The 27,264-nt window shown below is 46.0% G+C and overlaps 1 protein-coding gene across 1 annotated transcript; it reads right to left on the bottom strand.

Annotated features, from left to right (window-relative positions):
• Nucleotides 1-27,047, bottom strand: DZIP1L (DAZ interacting zinc finger protein 1 like). Its single transcript, XM_067538726.1, has 15 exons — nucleotides 26,532-27,047; nucleotides 24,552-24,636; nucleotides 23,068-23,192; nucleotides 21,819-21,980; nucleotides 20,937-21,074; nucleotides 19,067-19,129; nucleotides 17,045-17,185; nucleotides 15,439-15,469; nucleotides 14,312-14,362; nucleotides 12,719-12,852; nucleotides 10,823-11,015; nucleotides 9,863-10,070; nucleotides 6,950-7,146; nucleotides 3,536-3,675; nucleotides 1-1,177 (listed from the first exon to the last, which is right to left on the bottom strand). The coding sequence occupies exons 1-15, from the start codon at nucleotides 27,045-27,047 to the stop codon at nucleotides 998-1,000; spliced, it is 2,364 nt and encodes a 787-aa protein (XP_067394827.1). The 3' UTR covers nucleotides 1-997.
• Between the last annotated feature and the right edge of the window lie 217 nt (nucleotides 27,048-27,264).

Genomic DNA, 27,264 nt, shown 5'->3' with positions numbered 1-27,264 from the left:
ATCCATCTGTGGCCCTATGCCCGTTTTGTGCCCCAACCCACCCTTCCCTTCCTGCTCCATAGCAAAATGCCTTCTGTGGAACTGAGCTGATGGGGGACGGGGGGTGGGAGGTGCCTCTCAGCCACCAGCAGGCCCTAGGATCTCTCCTCGAATGCAGACATTAAAATTACCCAGCTGTGGCCTATGTTCTCTTTTCACGGAGCCCTGTGCAGGGTTGTGGGGGTACAAAATGCATTCCACATCCATCCCAGGGCCCTGTCCCATCTCCTCCCCCCAGGCAGACCACAGATCCAAGGTCACCTGGGAATGGGGAGATGATGCCACTGAGGCAGCTGACTCCCTAGCTGCGTGGAAGGGGTTGATACCCCCATGCATAAAGCTCTCGGGCCTGCTCCTGTGACTCCTTTAGGGCCCAATCCTGTGATTTCTTTAGGACCTGAAGTCTGCTGGGGATCTTCTCTGGGGTGAGAGGCAGGAGGGATTCCTTCCTCCACCAGGACAAGGAAGGAAGCTGCACCTGCAGCCTTGATGCCTCCATGGCCTCCATACTATGTGCATCCTCCAGCTCCAAAGTGGCCAAAGGATGCCAGCCCTGCGTATCCCCTGAGCACTGACCCAGACCCTTCCCTCCACATGCTTGGTCCCGCTGTCTCTGCCGCGTTTCACATTGGTGGCTGGGCAGCGGAATGTGCCCTTCCACACGCACACGGGTGTTGTATGATGCTTTTTCCCCCTTTTCCCCCAACCAGCCCAAGAGACATTGACACGCACACACGGTGGGAAGGGCACCTGGGTAGCTGTTGGAAAAATGCATCATGGCTAGGTAAGGCTTAGGGCCCCGGGACAGGGATTCCCATTCTGATCGCTCTAAACTGGTGGATTCTTTTTAAAGTGGAGCCCAATGCCTGATTTTCCCGTGAGTAGCAGGAACCCAAAGCCTTGTGGTCACATGGCAGAAACTCCAAGCACTTGCATAATGGGCCCCCTTTGCTGCAAGTCACCAGCCTCCAACCCTTGTGCCGCTGGAGCTCCAGACGCTGGTGCCCTGGGACCCGGCTGAGTCCATGCTGTGCCTCACAGCTGGTTGCTGCTGCGGCTTCATCTGGCTGCTGGCGTCCAGGTGTTGGGTGATCTCTTCGAGGGAGGAACTTTCCAAGTCGCTGTCCTCATCCACAAACTGCATGGGGAATGGGAGGAGATAGAATGAGCAAACATGGCGAGGGTGAGCAAGTGCTGTTTTTGCGGCCAGTGACCCTGGCTGATCACCCCGTGCTGGCCTGGGGTCAGTGTAATGGTGACCATGGGAGCACTTCTAAGTGACAAACCTTCCTCAGCCAAATCCCAATTTAGGTTTATCAAATACTTCCTTCAGCTATTGGTTTTCTCTTGCTGCTCCCAGCTCAAGGCAGGGCCATCTGTTGGCCAGCTGCGGAACTACTTATAGGGTCAGATGTGTCTGATGGAGCACAAACTACAAGGACTCTCGAGGAGTCACAGACACAGAGATGGGAGTCTGACCAGACCGTTGTGATCATCTAGTCTAACCTTTTGCATAACCCAGGCCAGAGATTTACCTTGGGATTCCTGCACTAAGCCCATATCTTGTGGGTTGAGCTATATATTTTAGAAGGCGACATCCAAATCCTGATTTAACAGAGCTGGGAGAAGAACTGGATCGATCTGTATGAAGTGTGTCAAGTTACGGAATTCCTGTGACATTTCAAAAATGGGGAAAAATAATTGGGGAAAAAATGTTGAGATGATTCCTGGAAGTCTGCTCCTTAAACTATCCCTCATGGCTTATTACCAGCGGGCACAGATGTTAACGTTTGGGTCGGTGCCTGTTTCAATAAAATCTATGAGATTTCATTCATTGAGCAGGTCTGATGCTTTATATAAATTGCAGCTACAGCTCAGTCTTCCCAGGGGATCTAAGGACCCAATCCCGTGGCTCGATTTGCCAAGGGAGTTCCTTGTACCAACAAGTAATTTACAACTGGAGTGGGGCCTGTTACACTTTACGCCCAAATATAGGCATCTTTGTATTTTCTAGGGCAAGACTTGGCCTTGCTTTGAACTTCATTAATTTATTCCATCTCTGAGGAGTGTTCTCCGGTTCCTTGATTTCAGTAAGGAATCTCCTGTGCTAGTGGTTTGGCTGGGATTATTTCTCATTTGTCCCATGACACCACCTTGTGCCCAATTTGCCTGGGAAGCCCAAGATTGAATGCGACTTGACGTAATTTGGCATTAGCTAGACTCTTTTCCCCCCATGTTCCTGGGTTGCAAATCATTTTAGAAGTCTCACTCTTGGTTCTTTACTTTGTCAGATGAAGGCAGACAATCTCTTTCACATTGTTGTGAAGAAACTTTGCTATGCTCAGTGGGACTGTTCGGGGAAGGCAATTTAAAAAGCAGTAGGACTTCAGTGCTTCAACCATTTTAATTACGTTAACTCTTCCCCAGAAATCAAGGTTACCTATGTCCCATGTTAGTAATCAGGTTGTTTTGTCGTCACGTCACCCCAATTATTTCTGGACATATTCCAGAGATCTGTCTAATTTGATTCCCAGGCATTTACTGTCATTCTTTAACCATGTGAATTTCCATTTTTTGAAAGACTGTGACTGGGCAAATATTAGGAAAGAGCTACACAATAACTTGATGATGGGACAGATCTCAGCAGCTATAAATCACCATAACTCCTTCCAGCAGAGGTTATCTGTGACCAGGATGCTAGGTTGACTTACACCAGCTGATGATTGGTTTCATTGGGCCTAACTTTGGGATGATATCTCAAAATGTCAGCATGGCCAAGTCTAGATCTTCAAGGCTGGTTCTGGTAATGATGTCAGACCTTCATCTTTACAGGCTCTGACATCTCCAGGGACTAATGGAAATACTGTTGTGAGATTTGCTGCTGTTGCTTCAGTGCAAAGTTTTGTAGAGTACAAGCTGCCTGGGGAAACTAGTCTTCTCTTTCCCCTAGCTGGGGCATATTGCATGTTCTCCCCTCATGCATGCACAGTTGCCTCGCTCCTTTCTACAAAGATCCACTGGCTCTGGAACATAGTCCCTATTCTCACCTCTCCTGCTCCATGGGGCTCACACCCCTGACCTAGCTTACATAGCAGAGCTGTTCTCTGGGGAGGTGTGAGAGGGAAGGGGAAAAAAATATCACATGCTGAGTCTTGGGCTTTGCAGATGGGAGGCCAAAATGAACGGCTGAACCAGGGCCACCAGATCTGTCTGAACTAACCCTGGGACTCTCTCAATATTACTGAACTACAGTCAACCCAGAGCATGACCATGCATTCATCCTCCCCAACATGAATACTCTACAGTTTGTTGCCCTACCCCAGTGCCTCGTTTTTGATTTGATAGCTATACAGAGGTCTCCACTAGGAAATGGTTTGAGATGATGCAGGTCTCCACTCTAAATCACTGCATTCCTGAATACCTGGGCCCGGGTACTTTCCCCTCCCTGCATGACTTTCCCAGCTTTCTCCAACAATCTGTCTGTTGCACAAGATACCTGGAGTTTCTTGGCTGAGTGGCTGGTTTTAAGAGAGTCAGAAGGCTGGGCAGGGAGGAGTTTTATCCCACCGGCAGGCTTCCTTGCTGGCATGCTCAGTGCGTGCTCCAGATTTTTAGCCATTGCAGACACCAGCGTCCCTGCACAGAGCACAGCTTGTTAGAAATGGAGTCCAGGGCCCTGCAATCACATGGTCAATATCACTCTGCACAGCTGCATTTTTCATCAGGATTCCGAGTGGGTGGGAAAGGAGTTCCTTCTGGACTCGCCTTTCCAATTTTAAAGTGAAATGCTGCTGGTGAAAGAGCTGAGACAGCCACCTATTGTACATCAGACTGAAAGGGATCTCCTGGATCGTGGAGTTCAGTCTCATGCTATTTCAGGCAACCCCATCATATCGTTTGCAAACTTACCAAGCTCCATCTTCAGTTAGGTTGCTTGACCCTACTTCTCTTCTTGGGAGGCTGTGCCAAAACCTCACTCCCCTGATGGTTAGGAACAGCCTCAATTTGTCTACAGGTGACATACAATCAGCTGCAGCCTACCACACCAACGTGCCTCAATCCTGAGTGGCTAAGACCCCTGCTAAGTATTAGAGCTGCTAGCTCCATGTCTGTTCAGTCCTTCCAAAGAGAACTGATGTGGACTTCAGGTGTCCCAATTTTTGTGATACAGATGGTTGCCAACTAGGAAATGGACAGTAGCCACCAACTTATTTCATAGACAGGGCTGACCAGCAGCCAGGAAGGAATGACTTTTGTTCCCCACCTCACACCCTCCGCAGCTTGGCTTAACTCTGAACTGCTGACCTTCGCCTGAAAGACTTTGTAGCTCCTGGCCAATCCCCTGACATGACCCAGTCATTGAGGAATTTGGTACAAAGTATGACCATTGGGGTCATGTTCATAGATGCCAAGACCTGGAGGGCCATTATGATAATCTAGTCGGACCTCCTGTATAACACAGGCCACAGAACTTCCCCAAGGTAATTCCTAGAGCTGATCTTTTAGAAAAACATCATCCAATCTGGATTTAAAAATTGCCAGTGACAGAATCTACCACAGCCCTTGATAAGTTTTAATAGTTGAGGGCCTGTCCAGTGACCTCCAGCTAGTTGATTGCCAACTAGCTCAACATAGGTAGCACATGTGTAAGAAATAGTGTTGACGTGCCACAGATATCTGTTCCAGGATAAAAGCACCTGTAGTTGACCATGGAGCTCTGCGCAGGGTGAACCACAAAGGCTACATCTTCACTGCCCAAAATCATGTGTTTTCACTGTGGGATAACTAACATGCAATAGCTCTCCTGCTGTGAAACCCTAGTGGGGACAAGGTTCTGAAGCTAGAAGGTGAATAAGGTCAACACTATCCCTTTGCCCGAAGTTCACCTGTATACAAGGTTTATATCCTGGAACGAACATTTAGAGCATCCACACTCGCTCTTACAAAGGTGCTAGCTAAAAACCTCTGCTGTACACCAGTCTCACCAATAATGTGCAGCAGGAATGTCATTTAAAGGGACAATGTCAACATTTGGGACTAAAAAGGTGGTACCCATGTAACACGCTTGCCAAATGTCTGTCTCTGCAGTGGCTGCTCCACAAATGAAAGACGCCTGCTGCTGCTCCCAGGCAATGGACATTCTGTCGTTCAAGCACTAGAAGCTGGTGCATTGGAGCTAAAGGTTTTGGATTTATTCCCCCCTGGGTATTCAACCAGGGAACTGTGGGATCTACTGTAGCACCTAGAGTGTCTATAATACAAGGGAGCTAGCTAAAATAAGTGATTCTCTCTGATGTGCATTTGACAGCTCTTTGTGTAGCATTTGTTTTATTGCTTCACTGTATAGTCTGTTTCTATCTTGCTTGAAAAACCCCCAATAAACCTCAGCAGCGCAGCAGAAAAACCCTGATATTGTTTCCTCGAAGGCTTTTTTAAAAAGACAGCATATGTGCTTTTAAGAATGAGCTAGGAGAAACTAGAATTTTAGTCCATTTTAAAAACTTCAAGCTGAGAGATCACTTTAAACCACATTATTTCTTGCAGCTAGAGAAGATCATAGGAGATGAGGGTTGGAAGGGACCCCAGGAGGTCATCTAGTACAACCTCCCGTTCAAAGCAAAATGAACCCCAACTAAATCATCCCAGCCAGGGCTTTGTCAAGCCGGGTCTTATAATCCTCCAAGAATGGAGATTCCACCACCTCCCTAGGTAACCCATTCCAGTGCTTCACCACCCTCCCAGTGAAAAACTTTTTCCTAATATCCAACCTAGACCTCCCCCATTACAACCTGAGACCATTCCTCCTAGTTCTGCCATCTGCCACCACTGAGAACAGCCTAGCTCCATCCATTCTGGAACCCCCTTTCAGGTAGTTAAAGGCTGCTATCAAATCCCCCTTCATTCTTCTCTTTTGCAGACTAAACAAGTCCAGTTCCCTCAGTCTCTCCTCATAAGTCATGTGTTGCAGCCCCCTAACCATTTTTGTTGCCTTCCGCTGGACTCGTTCCAATTTTGTCAACATCCTTTCTGCAGTGGGGGGCCCAGAACTGGACACAACTCAAAATGTGGCCTCTCCAGTGCCAGATAGAGGGGAATAATCACTGCCCTCAATCTGCTGGCAATGCTCCTACTAATGCAGCCCAGTATGCTGCTGAGCTCAATATGTTGAGACATCAGCTGGATTAATGGCAACGTCTGTTCTAAAGGGATAGAGAAGGAACCGTGGGGTAAGAAGAGAGTGACCATGCATTTGAAAGCACCTCGGTGTCAATCCCCGCACAAAATATCCAGGAAGATACTTAAGAATACGTGTCTCTTTGAGCAGGTGAGTAGTCCCATTGACGGCAGTGGGTCTGCTCGTGTGATGGATGGGGCCAAAATGATTTAGTAATGGCTCTGCAGGAAAAGAAAACCCTATTCTGCTCTTCAGGGGGAGAGGTACGTACCCTGGAGCAGAGAGAAGGGTGTCTATCTGTGCATAGCATAACCAGCAATCCTGCCACTGCAACTGACTGCCAAGGGTGTGGATACATCAGGACAAAGCCTTGCTCCTGAAACCCAGTAGCCGGGCCTTTCTGGGGCCCGTTTTGGGAAAAGCAGGGTAAGAAATGTCCTTTTCTGGCCTCCTGCAACAACAGGGGTCTTGGCATAAGGGTGCTTAAAATCCCATTCATAGAGAATGGTCACCCCATTCTCCTCACAGTCAGTCCCCACCCAGCTGAGAACAGGGGCCTTGTTGACACTAATCCACAATTACCTCTTCTGCTGGCCTAAGCTGTCAAATCTAAAAACAGAGGTGCATGCAAATCTCCCTTTCTCCCCAGCATCAGGGCATGAATTATGATGGAGATTTCTGATGTTAGCCCTTTAGCTGTCTTCTCAGAGACAAAAATTATTACTTATGATTAACCTGTTGGAGTGGTTCCGGCGGAAATGCCTCTGGCCGGGCTGGTTTTACCCTCTGAGGAATCCAGGTCAGACCAGTCAGATGTGGTGTCATCATTCTGGATCAGTCTTGAAGGGGTTTGCGCTTGCTGCGGGGCAATGGGACGTCTGAGTTTCACTGGAGTGATGCTGGCACGGTCCCCCAGAGACTCCTCCTCGGAACTGAAAAGTGGGGTGCTGAGAGTTAGATGATGGAAGAAGGAAAGGTCAGACATGGTCTGAGTGGAGGGCTCCGAGCAGTTGGGCAACCGGTGATGAGGAGACCTAGACAATTGTCTTTAAACACAGGTTGGCAGTGCTTTCAGCAGCTGACTAGAAGGTTGTGTGTTCAAGTTCCCTGGTAGGACATGGTCATATGTATAGTCAGCACTGAAACTTTGAACGAGATAGAATATAGGAGAAAATATTAGCCTGTTTTCCTCTTCCCCCATCCCACTGGCACCTGCAGCAGCTGCTTGATGCATCTCAACCCTGGCCACTTTCACCACCAGTACCACTTTCAGGGGCAGGCTACCACAGCTTCATTACCTAGTTTACTCCCCCCCAGCAAGGAGCAGGAATTTCCCACTGCCAGGTCATCCTTTTCAGTCCAAAAGGCTGCCACAAAAACTTAAGTACCTTGCCCCTGCTTGGTCTACTTCCAACCCGTCTTCAGAACCCTTGCTGGTTTCCTCTTCCTTCCTGGGGCAGATGTGAGCTCCTTGTTCTAATTTCTATGACTTCACACAACCCAACTCCTCCATACCTCTCTTTTGTCATCCCTTGCCCCCTCCCAGGTACCCTCTTCATTCTGCCTAAGCTGCATGGTCTCTTCTCTCTTGTCCTTCTAGTTTCTTATTACTAGAGTTAGTTGGAAATTTTTCATCAAAATGCGTTTGATTAAAAAAATGCCACTTCTGTCAAAATGGAAATGTTTGGAAAAAGTGTTGATGAAATTCCATGTTGTGGGGGGACCCCAAAACAAAGCATTTTGCTGATGTCAAAATGTCCTGGTTTGCTATTCTTGGAATGGAATGTTCAGTTACTAAAACAAATTAGTTTCAATTACATAAAATTTATAATTTTTTTTATAAAAAAAGTCAAATTGAAACTAAATGTTTAGATATTTATCAAAATGAAATGTTTTGACAGACCCCTTCCCCCTCCCCCAAAAAAACATTTTTCTGGAATTTTTTTTAGTGGGAAATTTTGTTCCATTTCAGAATGGAGAGGCACATCAAAAAACATGGAATTTTTCGCCAAAAAAAAAAAAAAAATCTAGTTACCACCAATCTTTTCTTATCTTTCAATCTTTTCAATCTTTTCTTATTCCTTCCTTCTCACGCTAGAACCTTCAATGAGATGTCAGAAAATTAAGCTGGAAAATAGCCTAAATAAAAATGGTGGCACTACCAGGTATAAGACTCAATATTTTGACCCCAATACCACTGTATGTATGATGAAATTTTGGCTCTAATTGTATCAAAAATACATGAAAAGAGCAGTAATGGCACAGGTTCATAGATTTCAAGGCCAGAAGGACTCATTATGATCCTCTTGTCTGACCTTCTGCATAACACAGGCAAGAGACCCTCATCTAGTGATTCCTTTAGTGGAGGAAATTATTCTTCTCCGCTATGTAAGTCCTGAAAGTAATGGCGCCTAAAACAGTATCATGAGAACCACCCCTCTGGGCTGCCAAGCAAAAACCAAGCAGTGTGCTGGCAGGAAGAATTCCCTTTTTATATAGCTATACAAGCGCTTTGTGGAGGCAATGGGACTACCCGCCGTCATGTCTTTATGGTATGTCTAATCCTTCCAAGCCTAAGTATAGATTTTCCTATCATTTACCAGTCAAAACATCAATTTCACCCTACACATGTAAACCAATAAAAAATATTTCCATTGACAACAATCAAAATATGTGTATAGGCAAAGTAAGACAAATGCTATCTTATAACTTGTTAGAGACTGATTTCAAGATCTTTACTTTTGTCTATTGTGATATGCACTGTTGATATTTGATGTTTTAATGATTATAAACCTTTAACTTTTACTCTCATTAAATAATTGTCTGGCCCTCCACCATAATTTCTTGCAACTGAAAATTTAAATGGATAAAAAAAATTTTAAAAACGCTTTAACATAAACAATGGCATTATCCGTTGAAATGATAAAACAATAAAAATTGAATGGGGCCAAGCCTATCTGTATTGGAGCTGGAGGTGTAAGTTCTAGCTCGGCTGGACATGCCAGCTTTGACTGAGCTAGTGTGCTTAAAAATAGCATGGTTAGAGGTGGCTGCATGGACGGCGGGACGAATTAGCCACCCTGAGTGGGATCCTGTCCAACACTCTAGGCATGTACTTGGGATGGCTAGCCTATGCTGCCAAACCTACCCTGCTATTTTTAGCCTAGTAGCTCAATCCTGGTTGTCGTGTTACATGTGGAAACTCCTTCACTGGAGGTTTTCAAAAGGTGGCTGGATAGCTACTTATCTTGGATGATATAGCCACAACAAATCCTGGCTCTTGGCAGGAAGTGAGACTCTATGACCCTTGCGGTCCCTTCTAGCCCTATGGTTTTATGAATCTGAGCTAGTGATCTGGTATAGCTACTTGAGCTGGAAATTCGACCTCCATCTCTAATGTCAAAAGTGGCTTGGGGCCTGCAGCACAGACATTTCATGTGCCCACCCAAACTAAGCTTCCTACCACGATGACTGGGCTGTGTTTGCAAAGGATCTGGCAAAACAGGGTCCTGGGGCTACTGCAGTTCATGTCATAAGACAATAGGGATATCGAAACTCTGTACAAGGCTGCCCGCCCCAGTAAGCAGGCTAGTGAAAGTCATGAGAGCAATGGCTGGGGTGAGGACGGGCGGTGTTGATGGCCCTCACCTCAGCTGCTGGATGGTGGCACGGCGCAGGTTGCCAGCTTCGTTTTGTGGTGTAACTCTGGGCATCTCTGGCTGGCTCTGGGGAAAGCTGGCTTTGCTCCGAGGAGCGGGTTTGGGCATCTCCTCCTTAGGCTGTAATTGGACTTGCTGTGTTCTGGGCTTGGCAGATGTGACCCGGAGAGGTGACCTGGGGCTCTTCTGGCTTTTAGCTGGAAATATACAAGGAACACTGAGAGCAAAGGAATTAAATAGCTACAAGCTGTCTGGGCCAGGCAGGTGTCTAACAGCATGGATTTCCAAAAAACTAACCTTGCTGGGCAACCTGGATTGGCTTCAGAAAAGAAAAAAGGGCACAAAAGAAGTGGCGGACGAGAATTCCCATGCTTTACTACCCAATATTCTCCAAATGTCACAAAGCCAGTGTTAGGTGACCTGTCCTCCCCCTCCAACTCCTGGCCTCCACTTCACATTGGGAGGAGAGGTCGATGTATGTGACTCTGGCTGATCCTTGGCCAATGCAATAAGTCAGCTGGTGTAACACAGAACCATTTTGAAGCTGCTCTAAATTATGCTGAAGGATATTTCGGTCCCTAGCTGGCCCAAAAATAGAGAAGCAGAAAGGTGGGTTAGAATGACTCTTTGCATGTTCTAGCAACAGGCAAAGGAAAGAGAGTTTGAGGTCCAGGGCTTTTTCTGCAGCTCTTTCCCCTTAAGTGCTTTTTTTTTTAAATTCCTCCCCCAGAGCTGAGAAATATATTTCTGCAAGCTCCCTCAAGGTGAGCAGTGCCCACAGCAATTGCAAATGTTTACTTCACACTGAACACAACCTCCTAAGTTGCCCAGTTTTCCTCAGGGATGCACAGTGGGTCATGGAAACCATGGCCTGTGACAGGGGCACGAAGTTGGTATTGAACTCATGCCTGCAGCACAAGCTTCCAAAGAGGGCATCACCGTGCTTTACCTGAGCCTACAGAAAGTTGCTGTGGCAAGACACCATCATCCTTCTGGCGCTGCTTGACTTTCCAGGTGACTTCTCGGACTAGCTTGTCCCTCAAGCTGAGGAGATTTGGAAATGTCTTGGCCTTCTGCTGTTGCTGTGTCTTTATGAGAGAGCTCAGATTTTTATAGGACTGATCTGGAATCCCCTTTGCGGCCTAAATCAGAGAGAATTGTGGGTAACATGACAACCACCCCTGCCGTAATTCCTATACTGCCTCAGATGGTGAAACAAACCTTCTCCCCCAAAGTCTCTATCATCTCTGAAAGAGAACACTGTCTTCTCCAAACAATGGCCCACATCCAACTTTCCATCAGCTTCAGCCCGTAATGTTCCTCTGCTTAAAATGGAGAGACTCCTACTCCATCAGATGACCCAGTATCGGAATACATCTATCTTCTGTGCCAGGAGGTTGACATGCACATAGTAAGAGAGTCCCTGTGGCAGGGTACCTACCAGGGGCATGGACAAGTGAGAACTATTGACCCTCCACACGTGGCAGCATCACGTACACCAGTCCCCAACCACAGGGCGATTTTCAATGACTTCCCTCACTTAGCCCTGTCTACACTATCGAGATCAGCACTCTAGGGAGAGAGAAGGAAAACTGTCAAGTATTAAAGCATTGGACTTTGGGCCAAGGGTTCTTTTGTGGTAAGGGGTCCTGGAATTAATCTCCACTCTACTGTTACTTAACTCCAGCGTGATCCTCATTATTGTGTTTGTCCCTAAATAAATTGTCAATGTAGTTTTTTATGGTTGAATCAGAATGTTTGCTCATAAATATCACCTGGTGATAGATAGGGAGAGGGACCACCGATTCAAGCACACCAGTAATATTTAATTACAGAGATGGGGCTAGTGTCACCCAGCAATTTTCTCCTGTGACACTATAGACTGTTGACGTTCAACCCCCACCTTGCCTGTAACACACCAGCCATGCACAAGAGTGCCACTGGTAGCACACAGGTGCACACGCCCCTATGAGACTGTACGTGCTCAGAGCAAGGCTAACTATAGGCTACGTCTGCACTGCAATTGAAGGTGTGATTGTAGCAGGGGTAGACATACTTGTCCTAGCTTTAATCTAGCTAGCATGGGTAACAGTAGCAGTAAGGACACGGTGGTATGGATTCTGGCACGGGCTAGCAACGTGCATCTGTACCCAGAGTCCTGTACTATGATGGCTGGTCCCCATGGCCATGTCCCTGCAACCACGATTCCCTACAGTGTCATCCACCACCTTGTCGCTCGGCACCTATGAAGTGCCAGCGTAGACAGCGAGTGCTGCTCTAGCAGCTGCAACGGTGCAGTTAGTCCACCCCGTTCAATCCCCCACTGCTCTTACCTCCCTTCCGAGACTGCACCGAGAACTGGCTCTGTCATGGGCAGGCTTGCTCACATACTGGCTGCAGGCAAGCACTAGAGGACCCGAGGTGGACTGGGGGTGCTGCTCTTATCTCTGCCACGCTCCACTTCGAGGCAGGATTTAGTTGCTTTTGGCTCTGCCTGGTCTCCCTGGGGAGGTTGTGCCCTCCCCCTCTGGAGTATAAAGGGAGGACATAGAAACTGAATGACAAGTACTGGGCAGAGACTGTCTACGCAGCCTCTGTTACAATGGGATCCTGATCTCAGTTAGGGCCTCTATGAACCACAGTCACTCCAATAAATGAAATTTGAGGTGCTCTTTATATCCAGGCAAGGCCACACCACAACATTAATTATATCCTGGCTAGCTAATTAACATTTAAAACACTGGAAGGAGTGAAAGGGACCAGGAAAGAAGGGGTTGCCCTGCAAATAGAAAGATGATTTTTCTTCCCCCTCCCTTTTTTTGGCTTCCCTTCTCCTGGTACTCACCCTCTTCACGCCCATGCTCTCCAGCTTCTCCTCCAGCGTCTCCTCCAGAATGGGGCGGAACTGCTTCAGCAGGTTGGGGTTCTTCCTCAGGGCTTCCAGGAGCCTCTGCTTCCCATCCAGGGTATCCACCAGGTCTGTGGCAAAACCCAAAACACGAGGCTGGGTTCTGATAGACCAAACTCTCAATATCCAAGGTTTGAGCCAGAGATTCTGGGACCAGAGGCACTGCCCCTTTACACAGACCCTCAGCAGCGTTCCCCTCCCTAGCAGAAGGCGGATTGGTAGCTCCCTGTTCCCCAGATGTGGCATATTTTAAAGCTTTTTTCACAACCATGGGGGCAATAAATATATAAAAGAGAGCTGAGATTCTAACATCACGAAAGGACACTGGGAACTGGGCCCTAGGCATGTGTCTATTGTACCTCTGCTTAATCTGTCCCCGTCCGAACTTTCCCAATGTCTGATTCACTCAAGAGCACAGCCCTGACTCTGCTGTTGGAAGGTAGATTACCCCAATTTAACGAGTAAAGTGGGCCCACCCAGATTTCATTGGGAGAATCAGGTGCTCAGTTATCACATCGCCACACATTCACACTACGTTTCTCTGGGATGGTTGCAAATTTTCCATCTAAACTGATTTTTTGATGGAAATATGGGTTTTGGTCTAAAGGAAGCTTTTCATGAAGTGTCTGCTTTCACTGGAAGAAACTGATTTTTTTAAAAACCAAATGCCACAAAAGTGAAATGTGTTTTGCCAAAATCTGGTCAAACTACATCTCCCAGGATGCACTGTGGTCTTCCTGCTTGGGAGTCCCATGATGTTCCATCTCCCCTCTCCACAAGGGGATTCCATGGTGCATCCTGGGAGAGGTAGTCAGGAGCCTGGCCTATGGAGAAAAATGGGAACATGAAACACCCAAACTAAAACTCCCATGAGACATCATAGCAGAATTTCCAAATTGAAGTGCTTTGGTTTTTCAGTTGACTTTGGTTTTTTTGGTAGTTGAATTTCTACTGGAAAAATGTGAAATTTTCTATGGAAAAAATTAAATAAAAATATTCCTCCTTCCCCCCGCATTTTTGTCAAACTTCTCCCCTATGTTTGAACAATTCTGTTCCTTTCCACACAGCACATGGTTCTATGAGGCTGGGTTGGTAAGTGATTCTTGGCTTTCCCTTCCACTTGAACTCTCCCCAGAGCTCAGGAATTTCTCTTGCGGACAGTCCTGCTCTTGCAGGGGAGGTGTGGTGTGCTGACGTCAGGGTGCCGTTACCCTCTGGGTGCTATTGGGTGGTATGATGTTGAGAGCCGAGGTACAGTCAGGTTCTTTCTGATGGGGAGCTAGTGTGGGCCTGAGTGCAAGGGCACCCTTCCCGGAAACATCAAACCCCCAGGAGCATGCAGAAGGCTGCGTGGTGCGATGCTGTTGCAATCAATGTTACGGTGCTCTGCTTAACTTTGTGGAGAAAACAACAGGAACAAAGTACTTCACCCAAGGCCTGTTTTGTCCTGAAATTCCTCAGTTTCACACACACACTGATCAATGGCTAAAGTCCAACACCTACATGATGACATCCTTCTATGATATATACCTTCTTCAGATGATTCCTCTAGATTTGGCACTCTGGGTGCTTCTTGAGTCACTGCAGAGAAGAGAAATCTGTGATGACTCAGTTAGAGACCTATTTACTATTGGTTACATATCTCGCTGGGAGGTACCTTCTTCCCAGAAAAGGAAGACATATTCCTCTGATGAATGCTATGAAAACGCAATGGTTTTCAAAGCTAGTAATGTAACAAACTAGCGCTATACATGGGCCCTTAGATCTTTTTAGGATGGGAGGAGGCAATAAGTTCAGCCCCATTCATCTGAGTCTGGCACTGTAACCTTGTGGTTTGTGCTTGCAACGGGATGGGTTCAGAGCACCCATCCGTCTGAGAGGAATCAGGTGATGGCTGAATAAAAGGAGCCAGGGTTAAGCGGCCCGAAGGAGGTGCACAAGCTCTTCACAAGGGTAGTTGAGCCCAGCAAGGGGACAGCAGATTGAGCCAAGAAGAAGAAGCCGCAGAGAAGTTGGAAGGATTTTTTTGTTTCTGTTTAGACCTTTGAGTTGGGACTGTGGAAGGGGTGGCCTAAAGACCATGACTCGGCTGGATGGATGCATTACCCAATAGACCACCATATCGTTACAGTAATGGTCAACAGGGGGCGCTGGCCCAGTGTGGCAGCTGCAATGCCAGGCCTGGCCACAAGGGAGCGCCTAGGGGGAGGGGACAGTTACGGTGCTGGCAGGAATGTCTAAGATCTCTTTTTTGGAAACCAAGCAGCAGTCAAACACACTTCAGGGCTCTCTGCAAGCTTAGCCTTTGCTTCGCCTGGGCACTGGGATTGTGGGAAACCTGGATCTCCATGAGAAAAACTGAGGGTGGGACATTCCTTATTCTTGTGCAACTGATTTATTGCAACAAAGAACCAGTTGGGAGGGGCTCTTATTCTTCTTGCAAGATCTTGGTTTAAATCTGAGTCCCTAGGACACCAGGGTCGGAAAACTTCAGACGTTAATGGGATATTTTCCTTGCTGGCCTGCTTGAACCAGCAAGTATATTGTAAAGGCTGGCAACAGAAAGACAAAGTTGCATGTGCAGCTGGGTGGTGCAGTTACAGCTATGGAAATCTTATCAGATCTCACTCTCATTAGCCCAAAAGACAGACTATTACCTTCAGCTTTGCTTGCAGACAATATCTTGATCTGCAAAGAAATTATCTCTCATTATCCACCATTCAGTGATCACTTTCTGTTGTCTGCAAAATCTAGTCACTTTTTTTTTTTTTTTTTTTTAATCTCTAACTGGAGTTGGAACCATTGGGCACAACTTCAAAGGTTGCACAAAATAATGAATTCTAGGACGGGCCAAAGCGTAAACTGAGTGCATCATACATGCAAGGAAGACCTTTTTGCTGGAATTATACGTCACAGGGTTCCTTTGCCAACAGACACAAGGACAAGCTTTATTATTACTTATTATATGCATTACCACAGCACTTAAGCATCTCAGTCATGGCCCGCGACACCATTACGCTAGGTGCTGCACAAACATTTAAGGGATGGCACTCATTTCCTCTCCCTAAATCAAAGGCAGTGCAACAGTAGCAATGCTGTGTGCACACATGGATGCATATGCATATAAAAGGGGATGTCCAAAATTGGCACATACATCAACTAAGCTATTTCCCCCTAACCAGACTACGATACCCAAGCTTCCAGTGTAGATATGCCATTTCCCATGATATATTCACTACCACAGTGGCTGCCCATCTGCTGTAGCAGTGTCTCAATCAAAGTTCTGGAAAAGAATAAAATTTCCAAGCCACAATCCAAAAAATGTTGCCCTGTTATTATTGTACATCAAGATGTACATGGTTCGTGCCTGCTCATCCCCATATGTATGTGATAACAGGGGTGTTTGTGATTTTAACAGACTTAGGCCAGGTCTACTCTGCAGGCATTATAGTGGCACTGCACCTATGGAAGAGTTTTTTCTGTCCACGTAGTTAATCTGTCTCCCTGAGTAGTGGTAGCTAGATTGGCAGATGAATATTTCCATCAGTTTAACCACGTCTATATTGGGGGTCAGGTTGTCTTTGCTATAGAGCTCAGGGGTATACGTTTTTCCCAGCCCTAAGCAACGTAGCTAGGCCGATCTAAATTTTAAGTGTAGACCAGGCCTGAGACCCTGGTTCGACAAAGCTTTTTAGCACAGGCTCAAAATAAAACGTGTTTAAATCCATCCTGAGTGAGTAAAACATTTTAAGCATGTGCTTAAAGTTAAGGATGTGCTTAAGTGCTTTGCTGAATCATCTTTAATAGTATCATCATTATATTTTAGCTCAAGCATCAGCAGTAGTTATAGTTAGGGTCCTCCACGGGTCCTTCTTGCCTCTTTATAACTTTTTTCCCTTTTTTGCAAAACTAGTCATTTTTGAGACTGAGGGGAAAAAAACAAAACCCCAACATTTTCCCCATTATAGATGAAAATCCTCTATTCATTTTTTGGATAGCTCTAATACTTCAGCAGCTTGTGTAGGAGGTTGAAATATGTCAAGTAAATGGCCCTTGCTGAGAAGAGGTGCCTGTATGTTTCCCAGTGTAAGTGGCTTAAAATCGCATTTCACTCGCACTCCAAAGCAAATAACTGCTACTCTCTGAGCTGAAGATGCCAGCTTCTATAGCTCAAAGGCTGTTGCAGGCTCATAAATATGTGTAGATTAGCCACTAGAGTGGAACAGAGAGCCATGCTGTGTTCCCAGGCCCACAAGAACTTACTGTTTGCTCCTGCGACCTGATGACCTTGGTCTGCTCTTTGAGTCGAGCATTGAGTGAGCCCATTTGCTGTTGGAAGCGGTCGGCTGCTATCCGTTGGTCCTGAGACAGGGAGGCCCGGAGTCTCTCATTCTCACTCTTCAACTAAGAGGGACAAGGAAGTAATTATGAGACCTGGACATGATGGGTATAAAATATGGTGAAAATACCATTTTCACCTTTAGCTCAGATTGCTTTTCTGGCCCTGCTAAGGTAGACAGCTCCTGGATTTTTACTTTGCCTTGAGATTTTATTTTGCACTGAAATCTAATGGCATATTTATAAACTTCTACTGCTCTCTTTTCTTGTTTGATCATAGATTCAAACCAAGCCCAGGTAGAGAAAGAAGAAACAAGTCAAACCTTAATGAGAACAGTTTTCCATCAGAAAATGCAGTTTCATCAAAATCAAAACATTTCATGGGAAAATGTGATTGATTAAGTTTTTTATAGGAAAATGTCAAAACTAATCATTTGACTTTTTCTTTTCATTTTGATACAGACATTTTGTTTCTGTAAGTTAAAATATTTCACTAATAATGAAAGATGATATAAAATATTAACTACACTGTAGATTTGACTTTAACATTTTGATTCAATTTGTCTATTACATTAAGGTTAATATAATATATCTATAGCATTAAATATAATATCATTTACATGAATATTTAATATAATTGAAACAAAATCAAAATGGTAACGTTGAATTATATTAGTTAATATTTTATTACCATGTTTTAGCATCATTGAAATGAAATATTTCAATAGTCCCAAATGATCTTTTCACAAGCAACTTCCAAGGGTCAGAATTTCCAATGAAGTGGAAATTCCATTTTCCAGCCAGTTTTGTTATCTGATGGTGCCCAGTGTCCTCTGTGAAATGTCAGCGGGTGGTCATTTTCCACTTCTGGGAGCACACATGGCTATGTCACAGAACCACTGTCACAGCTGATGGTACCTTGGGAGTCTTCACTCTTTAGAGTCAGATTGGACCCTTACATTTCAAGTTACATTTTTGTTTACCCTAATCAGGCTTTGACCAGCTCTGTAAAGCATAACAAGGGTTGCCAACGTTTGTATTTTAAAAATAAGGGATTGCTTTCCTAGCACCCCTGCCCCATCCCTCCTCCCACAATATTATTAGCATCATTATTAACAATAATAATAAACGCAGCACTCACCTACATGCACCACAGGTATTTCTTGCTGCTTTTTGCAGCGTTCAGTAACACCCAATCTTTGTGTACAGAGAAGAAAAAATAAGGGGTGTCCCTTGTACTAAGGGATTGTTGGCAACCCTATGAAGTGCTACCCCTCACTGTAAAACCCTTTGGGCTATTTTGTAAGAAAGCTACTATTGAAAAAAGAGCACGAGGACGGCTGTACTGGGTCTGACCAATGGTCCCTCTAGCCCAGTGTCCTGTCTTCTGAAGGGCCAGTGCCAGATGATTTAGAGGGACTGAACAGAACAGGGCAATTTTGAGTGATCCACCCCCTGTCGTCCAGCCCCAGCTTCTGGGATTTGGAGATTTTAGGAACATATGGAGCATATTTAGCCATGTTGGCTAACAGCCATTGATGGACCTAGCCATTCCATGAACTCGTCTAATTCTTTCTTGAATTCAGTTATACTTTTGGCCTTCACAAGATCCCATGGCAAAGAAAAAAGCTACTCTTCAGCCTTTGCACTGCGTTGCAGGGCTATCATTTTTCTAAAGTGAAATCCCAATGTTCTCAGTAAGAAAATCCTCCCTGTTTCTAGGGGAGGAGTCAAACTCCACTGAGGGAGCTGTCTGCAGCTGGCAGGATCTAATATTGCTGATGTTTTAAACTGTGATGGAAAAAAAAACTTCTGCAAATGGGACTGTGAGATGTGAGTAAGAGTGACACAAGCAGGATCTTACCATGTGCTTCTGGAACTGAAGCCCGCCATGCTACCCAGGAGAGAACTCTGAGTCATCTCTTCTTGCTTCTGCCTGATACTTACCTCTTCCTTTTCTGCCTGATGCTCCTTCTGAAGCTCCTTCAGTTTCCTCTTCCATTCTGTTTTCTAACAAATGAAAAATACATTTGTTTTTTCTTCTCATTCACTTTGCCACGAGTGTGTCATTAGTTACCAGTAGTGTTGGCCAAAGTTTCAGAGTCAAGGCCCGTGCAGAGGAGCACCTCAAATGTTCCCATTCTCCACACTACCTAGCTCTCTCAGGACTGCAGTTTGGACCTGATAAGGCTGTTTTAAGGCAGCCTTAAACCTGGCATAGGTTTCTTCCTCCAACCCCATAGAGGCCATGATTGAAGAAGAGGAGTTAGGGCAGTATTCTTGTGTCCTGGTGATCCCCTGCTATTTGTTAGCCACTGCATATAGGTTATTCTTTACACACTCACGCACGGACCACATTAATAAGTATTATGTACATGGTATAGATTGCTAAATGGTACTATGCTTATTCTTGCTCACTTACGCTAAGCCATGTATCTTATGATGCCCCAGGACAAATACAGCTTCAGCAAATTTTTAAAAAATTGTCAAAAGCTAGCTGGACAAGTGTTATGAAGCAAAGGTACAATATGATACAAGAAAATAATAGAAGATATATGGCTGCTTTGTAGTAGGGAGTATATTCATGCCACTTAATGTTTGGAATGTAATATTCAAACGACAGATGGAAAAATTCAGGGAGGCACCATGGCTGGTTATAAAGATAGGTGGATACTGCTCTGTAGCTTGTGAACAGTCACGCTATCAAAGATGTTTGGTTTCTAAGGACATGTGGGATCACACCTTCTGTGTCAGGTCAACCCACTTTGAGAATTTGCTCCCTGGAAGAAGGGCATGTATTTCTCCTTGTCATATTCTGCTGCTTTGTCTTTAGACAATACATTTAGTGATATGGTCTCTTGAACATTTTAAAAGAACGAGCCACAAGTGTAGACAAACAATTGTAGTTAAATATATAGTAATAGCTGCTGGGGGCCACTGGCAGCCAGCTCTATTTACAGCTTCCCTAACAAGAAGGAAGGTCAAACACCCCCATAACTTGGCAGATGGGATAGGAGGCTGGAGAGTGAAGGTTCTATATTTTAGCTGGTCCATGACTGGGTCTAAAATAGAACGCATGGTCAACCATGCCAGGCACGACGATGCCTTTTGCCTCCCGGGAATGTCTGCTCAGATTGTTTTCCACCTAACTTAACCTGGCCCCTGCACACAAACATCCAGCAGAAAAGCGAGCAATGGGGCCATTTAATCAGTGAGCATGCGGGGTTAGATATTTCAAATCCTCACTTTGAACAGAGGGAGCCTTTGTCCAGTGAAATCACAGCTGCAGGAGGAATGGACCAATCCACTGGGGCATTCACTGTGTTAGCAAGAGCCAAGTCTTGAAATTTCATCTCTCAGGCACACAAGAATTGCCAGACTGGATGAGACCAGGGCTCCATCTACTCCAAAGTCCTGTCACCCAGTTGCTTCAGTGGAAGGTGCGGGAAGCCTTGCAAGAGGCAGTTATGGGTTAAGCTGCCACCAAGAAAAGTTTCTTTCCCCCATTAATTAGAGGTCAGTTAAGCTCTGGAGCATGGGGGCTTATAACCCTTCTGCAGAACGGTGTATTCTGGAAAATATACATAGGCCAGGATTCAGGAAAGCACTTGGGATGAAGAACATGCTAAAAATTAAGCACATGCCCAGTGCTATCTTGAATTTGAGCCCAAGCATGCCCTGAAATTCTACACAAGGTTTGTTACTGGCTTTTCCCAGCCCTATACTGCACAGTCCTGGGAGAGTCTCCTCCTCAGCTGGCTGATGGGGAATGGATCAGAACCAAATGGGCTGCTGGCAGCGTGAGGCACTTCCTCACCTGTAGTTCGATCTTGTCCCTCATGCCCTGGAGCTCCCTCTGAGTTGCCGACCGGTGCCGATTGTCATCAGAGTCATCATCCCGCAGGGTGCCCAGACTGGACACCGCCAGGTTTTTGACCTGCAGATCCTGCAGTTTCTGGAGAGGATGGAAGGAGCTATTTCTACCCGTGTCAGACACCAGCTTCCACCATCTAGCAATGGCACCCGAAGGGGAAGCAACTGAAGCGCTGCCCCTTGCGACGCACTTATCAAACTGCTACATTGCCTGTTCGATGGGCGCATTTGATCACAGAATATTGTTTTCCCTTAGGTGAGACTTACCATAAAAATAACAAGGCAACTGAACTAGACACCAAGCAATCCTGTCTTGATGTTGTACACGGCATAAGGGCGGGGTGTGGGGAGGAGTTTCCTTGAGCAAGTCAATAACTTCTCCCATTCTGAGAGAGACCCAATTCTGTGTTGCCAAACTGAGGTCCAATGGGGTGAATTAAAATGCCAGGGCTACCACAGAGCTGGTATACAGGACACTGAGCTCTGAAATCCTACTGAGCATGCTCACCCCCCCCCCCCCCCCGATGTTTCATGCTTGTGTTATCATTGGTTTGGGTTCCCCGCATTATTTTAAGCCGTTTTTTTGCTTCCCAGTTTCACTGACATTTCCTTCTGTGATGCTCCTTCCTCATTGGTGTAAATGGGAGCTGCACTGATCAGCCCACTGATGGAAAACATCCTTGCCAATGTTTAAGGTTTAGTTTGATCTTAAGGCATTAGCAAGACACAAAAAAGCAGCAGGGCTTATAGAAGCCAACGCACATTTCAGGAGTAAAGCCGAGCATCTGTTTCAACAGAAGAATGTGAATCCCTCCATTTCACTCACCCCTTCTAAGGCAGAGTTCTTGCTGGCAATGTCCTTGAATTCTGTCAGGAACAATTGCCTCAGCCCGTCCATTTCCTTCTGAAACTTTGTCCTCTCTTCCTCTTTCCATCTCTCAAATCCCCTTCTTCCCTCTTCTTCTCTCTGGAGAGCTTTCTCTGCTTCCTACCAAGGAAACATAAACTCCAAGTTGGAGATGAGAGGAAAACTGAGCCAGTCAAATGATTCAGGGCTACCTGCCCTGCTTTCAGTGAAATGAGCTCTGACAAACTCACTTCATGGATCAGTCAACTTCTCCGAGCTTAGGTCGTATCTGCACCTAAATGTTGTACTGCTTTAACTATACCAGTATAACTATTTCAGAATAAAATCACCCCCCAACTGCCATAGGGTATGTCTAGCTGCTTAAGTAATTACCCAGAATTATGAGTGGGCTTGGATAGGCCATGGTGTCCCTGCTCTGGTACCCAAGCTAGTGAGAAGAAAACTAGCTCCAATATGTCTACACCAGCTGCAGTCACACCCTATGATTGCAGTACAGACATACCCTTAGTTATACCCTGCAAAAAAACATGTGTAGAGCTGGCCTTGGGCTAAAGCCACGTCTGTGCTGGAAAGTTTTGCTGATATAATGTCAGTCAGAGGTATGACTTTATTTGACATTTTGATAGTGGCAAAAGCCCTAGTGTAGAAGTAGTTATACTGGAAAAAAGGTCATTGGTCTGTAGGGTGCCCAGATACAAGGGTGAAAAATCAGGATGGGGGAGGGGGGTAACAGGTGCTTATATAAGACAAAGCTCCAAATATTGGGACTGTCCCTATAAAATCTGGACAGCTGGTCACCTTATTTGTCAGCATCGCTTATTTAGTTTGCAGAACTAGTACAAGTGATGCTAGCAAAATCACTGTTTGGCAGGGAATAGCTGCATCTCCAGTAGGAGGGTTTGCTGTTATAGCGCTGACTGTACATACTTGGATAGCAATACCAGCAAACCTGCTTGTGTAGACTAGGCCTAGGTTTACTTGAAAGTTTGCTTATTTTTTTTAAAAGGAAGGTTATTTTTAGAACAGATCAAAAATTTTGTTACGGTCAAGCAGTTTTGCCTTTCACTGCAGACAAAGCTATCTTTTTCTTGATGTCTGAAAATTTTTGCAAAGTTTTTCATTTTATTTCAGGTCAAAGTAAAATAAATGTTCCCTCTTTTCCATTTTCACCCAAATCCTTGGAAATCTACTTTTGTTTTTAACATACCTGAACCCTGCGCTGAGTCTCAGCCTCTTTCTCAATTTCCAGCAGGGCATGTGTTTCTTTTAGCTTCATTTTTAGTTCCTGAATCTCGTCCTCCATTTGCTCCACCTGCTTCTTCTTCTGTCTCTCTGTGAAGTCCATTCAAACGAAGGAACCATGAGTGAATGCTTCAATTGCCAGAGGCTTCTGCTGTGACTTATCTGGTATGTTTGGGATCTGATCCTGCTTTTATTAAAGTCAGCAGCAAAACTTTCCCTGACTTTAAATCAGCCAGGATCAGCCTTTAAGTCATTTGCCCCAGAAAAGAGGATGTCATTCTTAGTGAAAAAAGTTTGCAAAATGCAGCACGGGTTCAAATTTGTAACAAAATTTAAACTTTTTTTTGCTTTTCACTGCAAATTTTTTGAACAGCCTCTGCAATTTTAAAATAAGATACTTGGGAAAGTGACTTAAGGATCCAACGTGTGTAGGATATATATAACACCACTGCCCTCTGCTGGACAGAATGTATATCACATCGGCTAGACAGCCCTCAGCTTGTGAATTTTGTACCAAGCTTGTGATTTCTTTCCTCCGGGCAACTTGTTTGTGAATAGTGGCACAGGGGACTATGGTGTCTGTGTGGTTCCAGTTCTGGCTTCTCTTATCTGCCACATTCAAGGATCAGCATTCTGGTCTTGATAAGTGACTAAATAGATCTCTAGATCTCAAAGGAGGTCAGTATAATCATCATCTCCATTTTACAGATGGGGAAATTGAGGCACAGAAGGACATGTGATTTGCCCAAGGTCACCAAGCAGGCCAGTGGCAATGCTAGGCTTAGAACCCAGATCTCCTGAGTTCCAGTCCACTGGTCTAACCACTAGGATACCCTGCTGCCCCCCTGCCTTTTTATTTTTAAACAAAAGATGACATATATGTTTTCAAATGCATTGTTTCTCATTTTAAATGCACATGCTTCATTATTGATTTGGGATGTTCAACAGTGCAGGCGGCATTTTCCAAACCTGTTTGTCACATAACTCCATTTCCATCAACCTAAATATGCAGTTTGATTATCAGAGGTGCTGAGTATCATCGCTATTGGGATACCTGCACCTCAGACAGTCCCTGGTCTCTCTCTCAGAGCACCTGCTTTAGGTTCCAGCCCTTGGTCCATCACCTCTTTTGTGGGGTGGAAACATATGTTTCTCCCACTTTCAGACTGGATGCTAGGTGGCAATCCCTTGTGATCACCAGAGCAGCTTGGACTGCAGTTCTGTTCCCATCAGGGCAATGACAGTGATAATTAATGACCATGCAGCTTCCATAAAGCAATGTATCATTTACTCAGAACAAAAGTATTTCAGAGAACACCAGTCTTAAAACCAATCAAGTGTCCTGCGTGCCCATGGCTCTCCTCCGTAAGGCTTGTGGTACCCTGTAACTGTAACCCAAAACCCTCCCAAAAAGCAGCTGAAGGAGAAAAGATTGCCCCCCATACTCACCAGCATCACTGGCCTCAGTATGTCTGCGCTGAACGTGGGCTTGGAGGTAGGAGTAGTTCATGAAAGCCTTGTCACACAGCTGACACTGGGCATCAGAGGAACAGAATGAGTGAAAGGGGTCAGATGATAAGAGTGATGTGCTCGCCCCATCTCATTCTACCTTCCCACCCCAAACTAAAACACTTGATTCTGCTAGTTTAAAACCCAGTTTCCAACAGGCTTGAGTAACTGAGTCAGAACTTCACCACGGAACGATTATCAGGAGAAGCTTTCCTCTGAGGCCAAAAGAGAACCTGTTGTACGGTTGGAGAAGAAGAGGCAATCCAAGAAGCAGGCTCAGAGACAGCTCACGCTTGCAGAGAAAAGCTTTGGGCAACAGACGAGCAAAATGAGTTAATCCTAGCCAAAGGGGTGATGAAGGACAGAAAGAAGGCCTTTTATAAAGATATCCAGGGGGAAAGAAGTACTAGGAAGAAAGTAGGGTCATTAACAAATGAGGAAGAGGATGAATTAATGATAATTCAAAAATGGCTGAAGTACTGCAATTTGTTTTAAAAAGAAATTGTCTTCAATTGGAAAAATATGCAAGTGAAGCTGGAGCTGTTAGTAAAGAAGGAAGAGCTGCAACTAAGAGACTGTTTGGAACAGATGACTATAAATCAGATGGCTTGCAGGACATGCATTGCACAGCAGTCAGGGAATTAGTTGATGAAAGTAGTGATCTACTGGCAATCACTGTTTTTAAGTAATTATGGATAAGTGGGGAGGTACAATAAGACTGGAGGAAAGAAACATGCTACTGGTTTCTAAAGAAAGAGAGTCCCTCCAATTTCCTGTCATACATCTGTCTTAGGTATTTATATGGTCCCCAGGACTGTAGAATCTGAGCACCTCATCTTGGACCCACAAAGGGTCTTCAGCATTGCAACCCCTAACTTTGAGGGGCCTAGAAAACCACAGGAACACACTTGGATTCACGGAGCCTGAGTGGGGTGCTTTGGATTCACAGTTCAACCAACGAGGAGAGATGGGCACCTAAGAATGGAATCCACGAAGCCAGCATGCTGGAGCCATCTAAGGTAGCCAGTGGGAGATGCTGAGGAGAGGGGTGTGTCCTAAGCCCCGCTCCTTAGGGAGTTAGGCACCTGAGTCTGGGCTGCAGGGAAGCCCCTAGCTCTGCTTGTGAGCCATAGCCAGGAGTTGGGCAGTTGGGCAGCTTAGGTGCCTGCCCCACTCCACACAAAACAGCCGGGGGAGAGGGGACGGAGGAGGTTCTCCTTCCTCACATGTCTTAACCTAGTAGTTGGAGCCCTCACCCCCGATGTGGGACACCCCAGCTCAGCACACTCCTCTGGCTGGGGGGGAGAAGGGATTTGTCTAGGGATCTGCCACCTCTCAGGGGAATGTTCAAACCGCTGGGCTATGGAGTGATTCTTACTGGCTCTGGCCCAACTGATATTTAATTAAAGAGGAATGGCTTCAACAGGAGAGACTGAGGGAGACCCACCACAGAACGTCCCGGTCTGGGCACTCACCTGAGATGTGGGAGATCTCTGGCCATATCCCTTCTCCTTGGCTGGCAGAGGGGGGGACTTGAACAGGGTCTCCCGCATCCTGGGTGCGTGCCCGAGCCACTGGTGTAAAAGATGTGAGTTCGGGTGGGCACACCAGAGCCCTGATCCAGGAAAGCACTTACGCACACACTTCACTGTATGAAGGGGAATAGTCAATGGAACTCTTCCAGTCAAGCACGTGTTTAAGTGCATGGCTGGATCCGGGCCTAATGGGGATGTTTTCTGTCAAACACAAGCTAGCGCCTGGTCAAGGGCACAATTTCCTAGAGCTGCTGTGACTGTATTGCCGTGGCTGCTGAGGTGATTGTTAACTGCACCAGGTCAGAGGTGCAAAAGTTCCTTCCCCTCACATCTCCAGGAGAACCAAGACTGGGAGGTTATTTTTGTCCTCTGCCCCAGATCTCACCTTGTGGTAGTTATTGGTCCCCGCCTGCAAGAGGAGCTGTTGGGTGGCAATCATCTTCTTCCGCCTCCTGCTCTCCTCCTTCACTCCCTTCAGCTCCTCTGCCTGCTTGTCCAGCTGCTGCTTGGCATGCTTCAGCTCCTCCAAGGTCGCCTGCAGCTGCTCCTCCTGCAGTGTCAGGCTGGCACTCAGGTACTCCTGTGAGTGCAGCAGGTACTCGATGATCAGCTGTGCCATCTTAAGGACCTTTAAGAGAACTGGGTCTACGGGCTGCTGGCAGTGTGGGCACTTCTCCGAGTCTAGGTTGCAGAAGGTGACGCTGGCAATATTTTCTTGGAGCGTGGTCACATCCAACTCCCGAGCCACCCGCTCCATGTCGATAGCACTGAACCGCCTCCAGTCAACACCGTCTCGGCGGGACTGGAATTTGAAGGCGGGAATTCCACCAGGAGTTGCCAGCATGTTCCCAAAGACAGCTCCGCTGCTAGAGTAGCTCACTGGGGCGGCGTGCCCTGGCATACCCAACCACTTCGGCGTGAGGCCAGGCCAATGCAGCGGGTAATACGTATTGTGAGAGAAAGGCTGGAAAATAAGGAAAAAAGCCTGGTGAGGACGTTTATCATCCTTCACACAACACACAGTCCGCATTGAGCGTGAACATCAGCTGTGTGCGCGCACAAAGCTACCCGTCACCTGCCTACATTCAAATCTCTGTGATCTTAGGGCTTGGCAAAAC

The sequence above is a fragment of the Emydura macquarii genome, unplaced genomic scaffold (assembly GCF_026122565.2).
Source record: "Emydura macquarii macquarii isolate MOO-44397 ecotype Brisbane River unplaced genomic scaffold, CSIRO-AGI_Emac_v2 contig_499, whole genome shotgun sequence".
In the NCBI taxonomy this organism is placed as follows: domain Eukaryota; kingdom Metazoa; phylum Chordata; order Testudines; family Chelidae; genus Emydura; species Emydura macquarii.
Note: the sequence above shows the minus strand (reverse complement) of the source record. Positions and strands in the feature narration are given on the sequence as shown.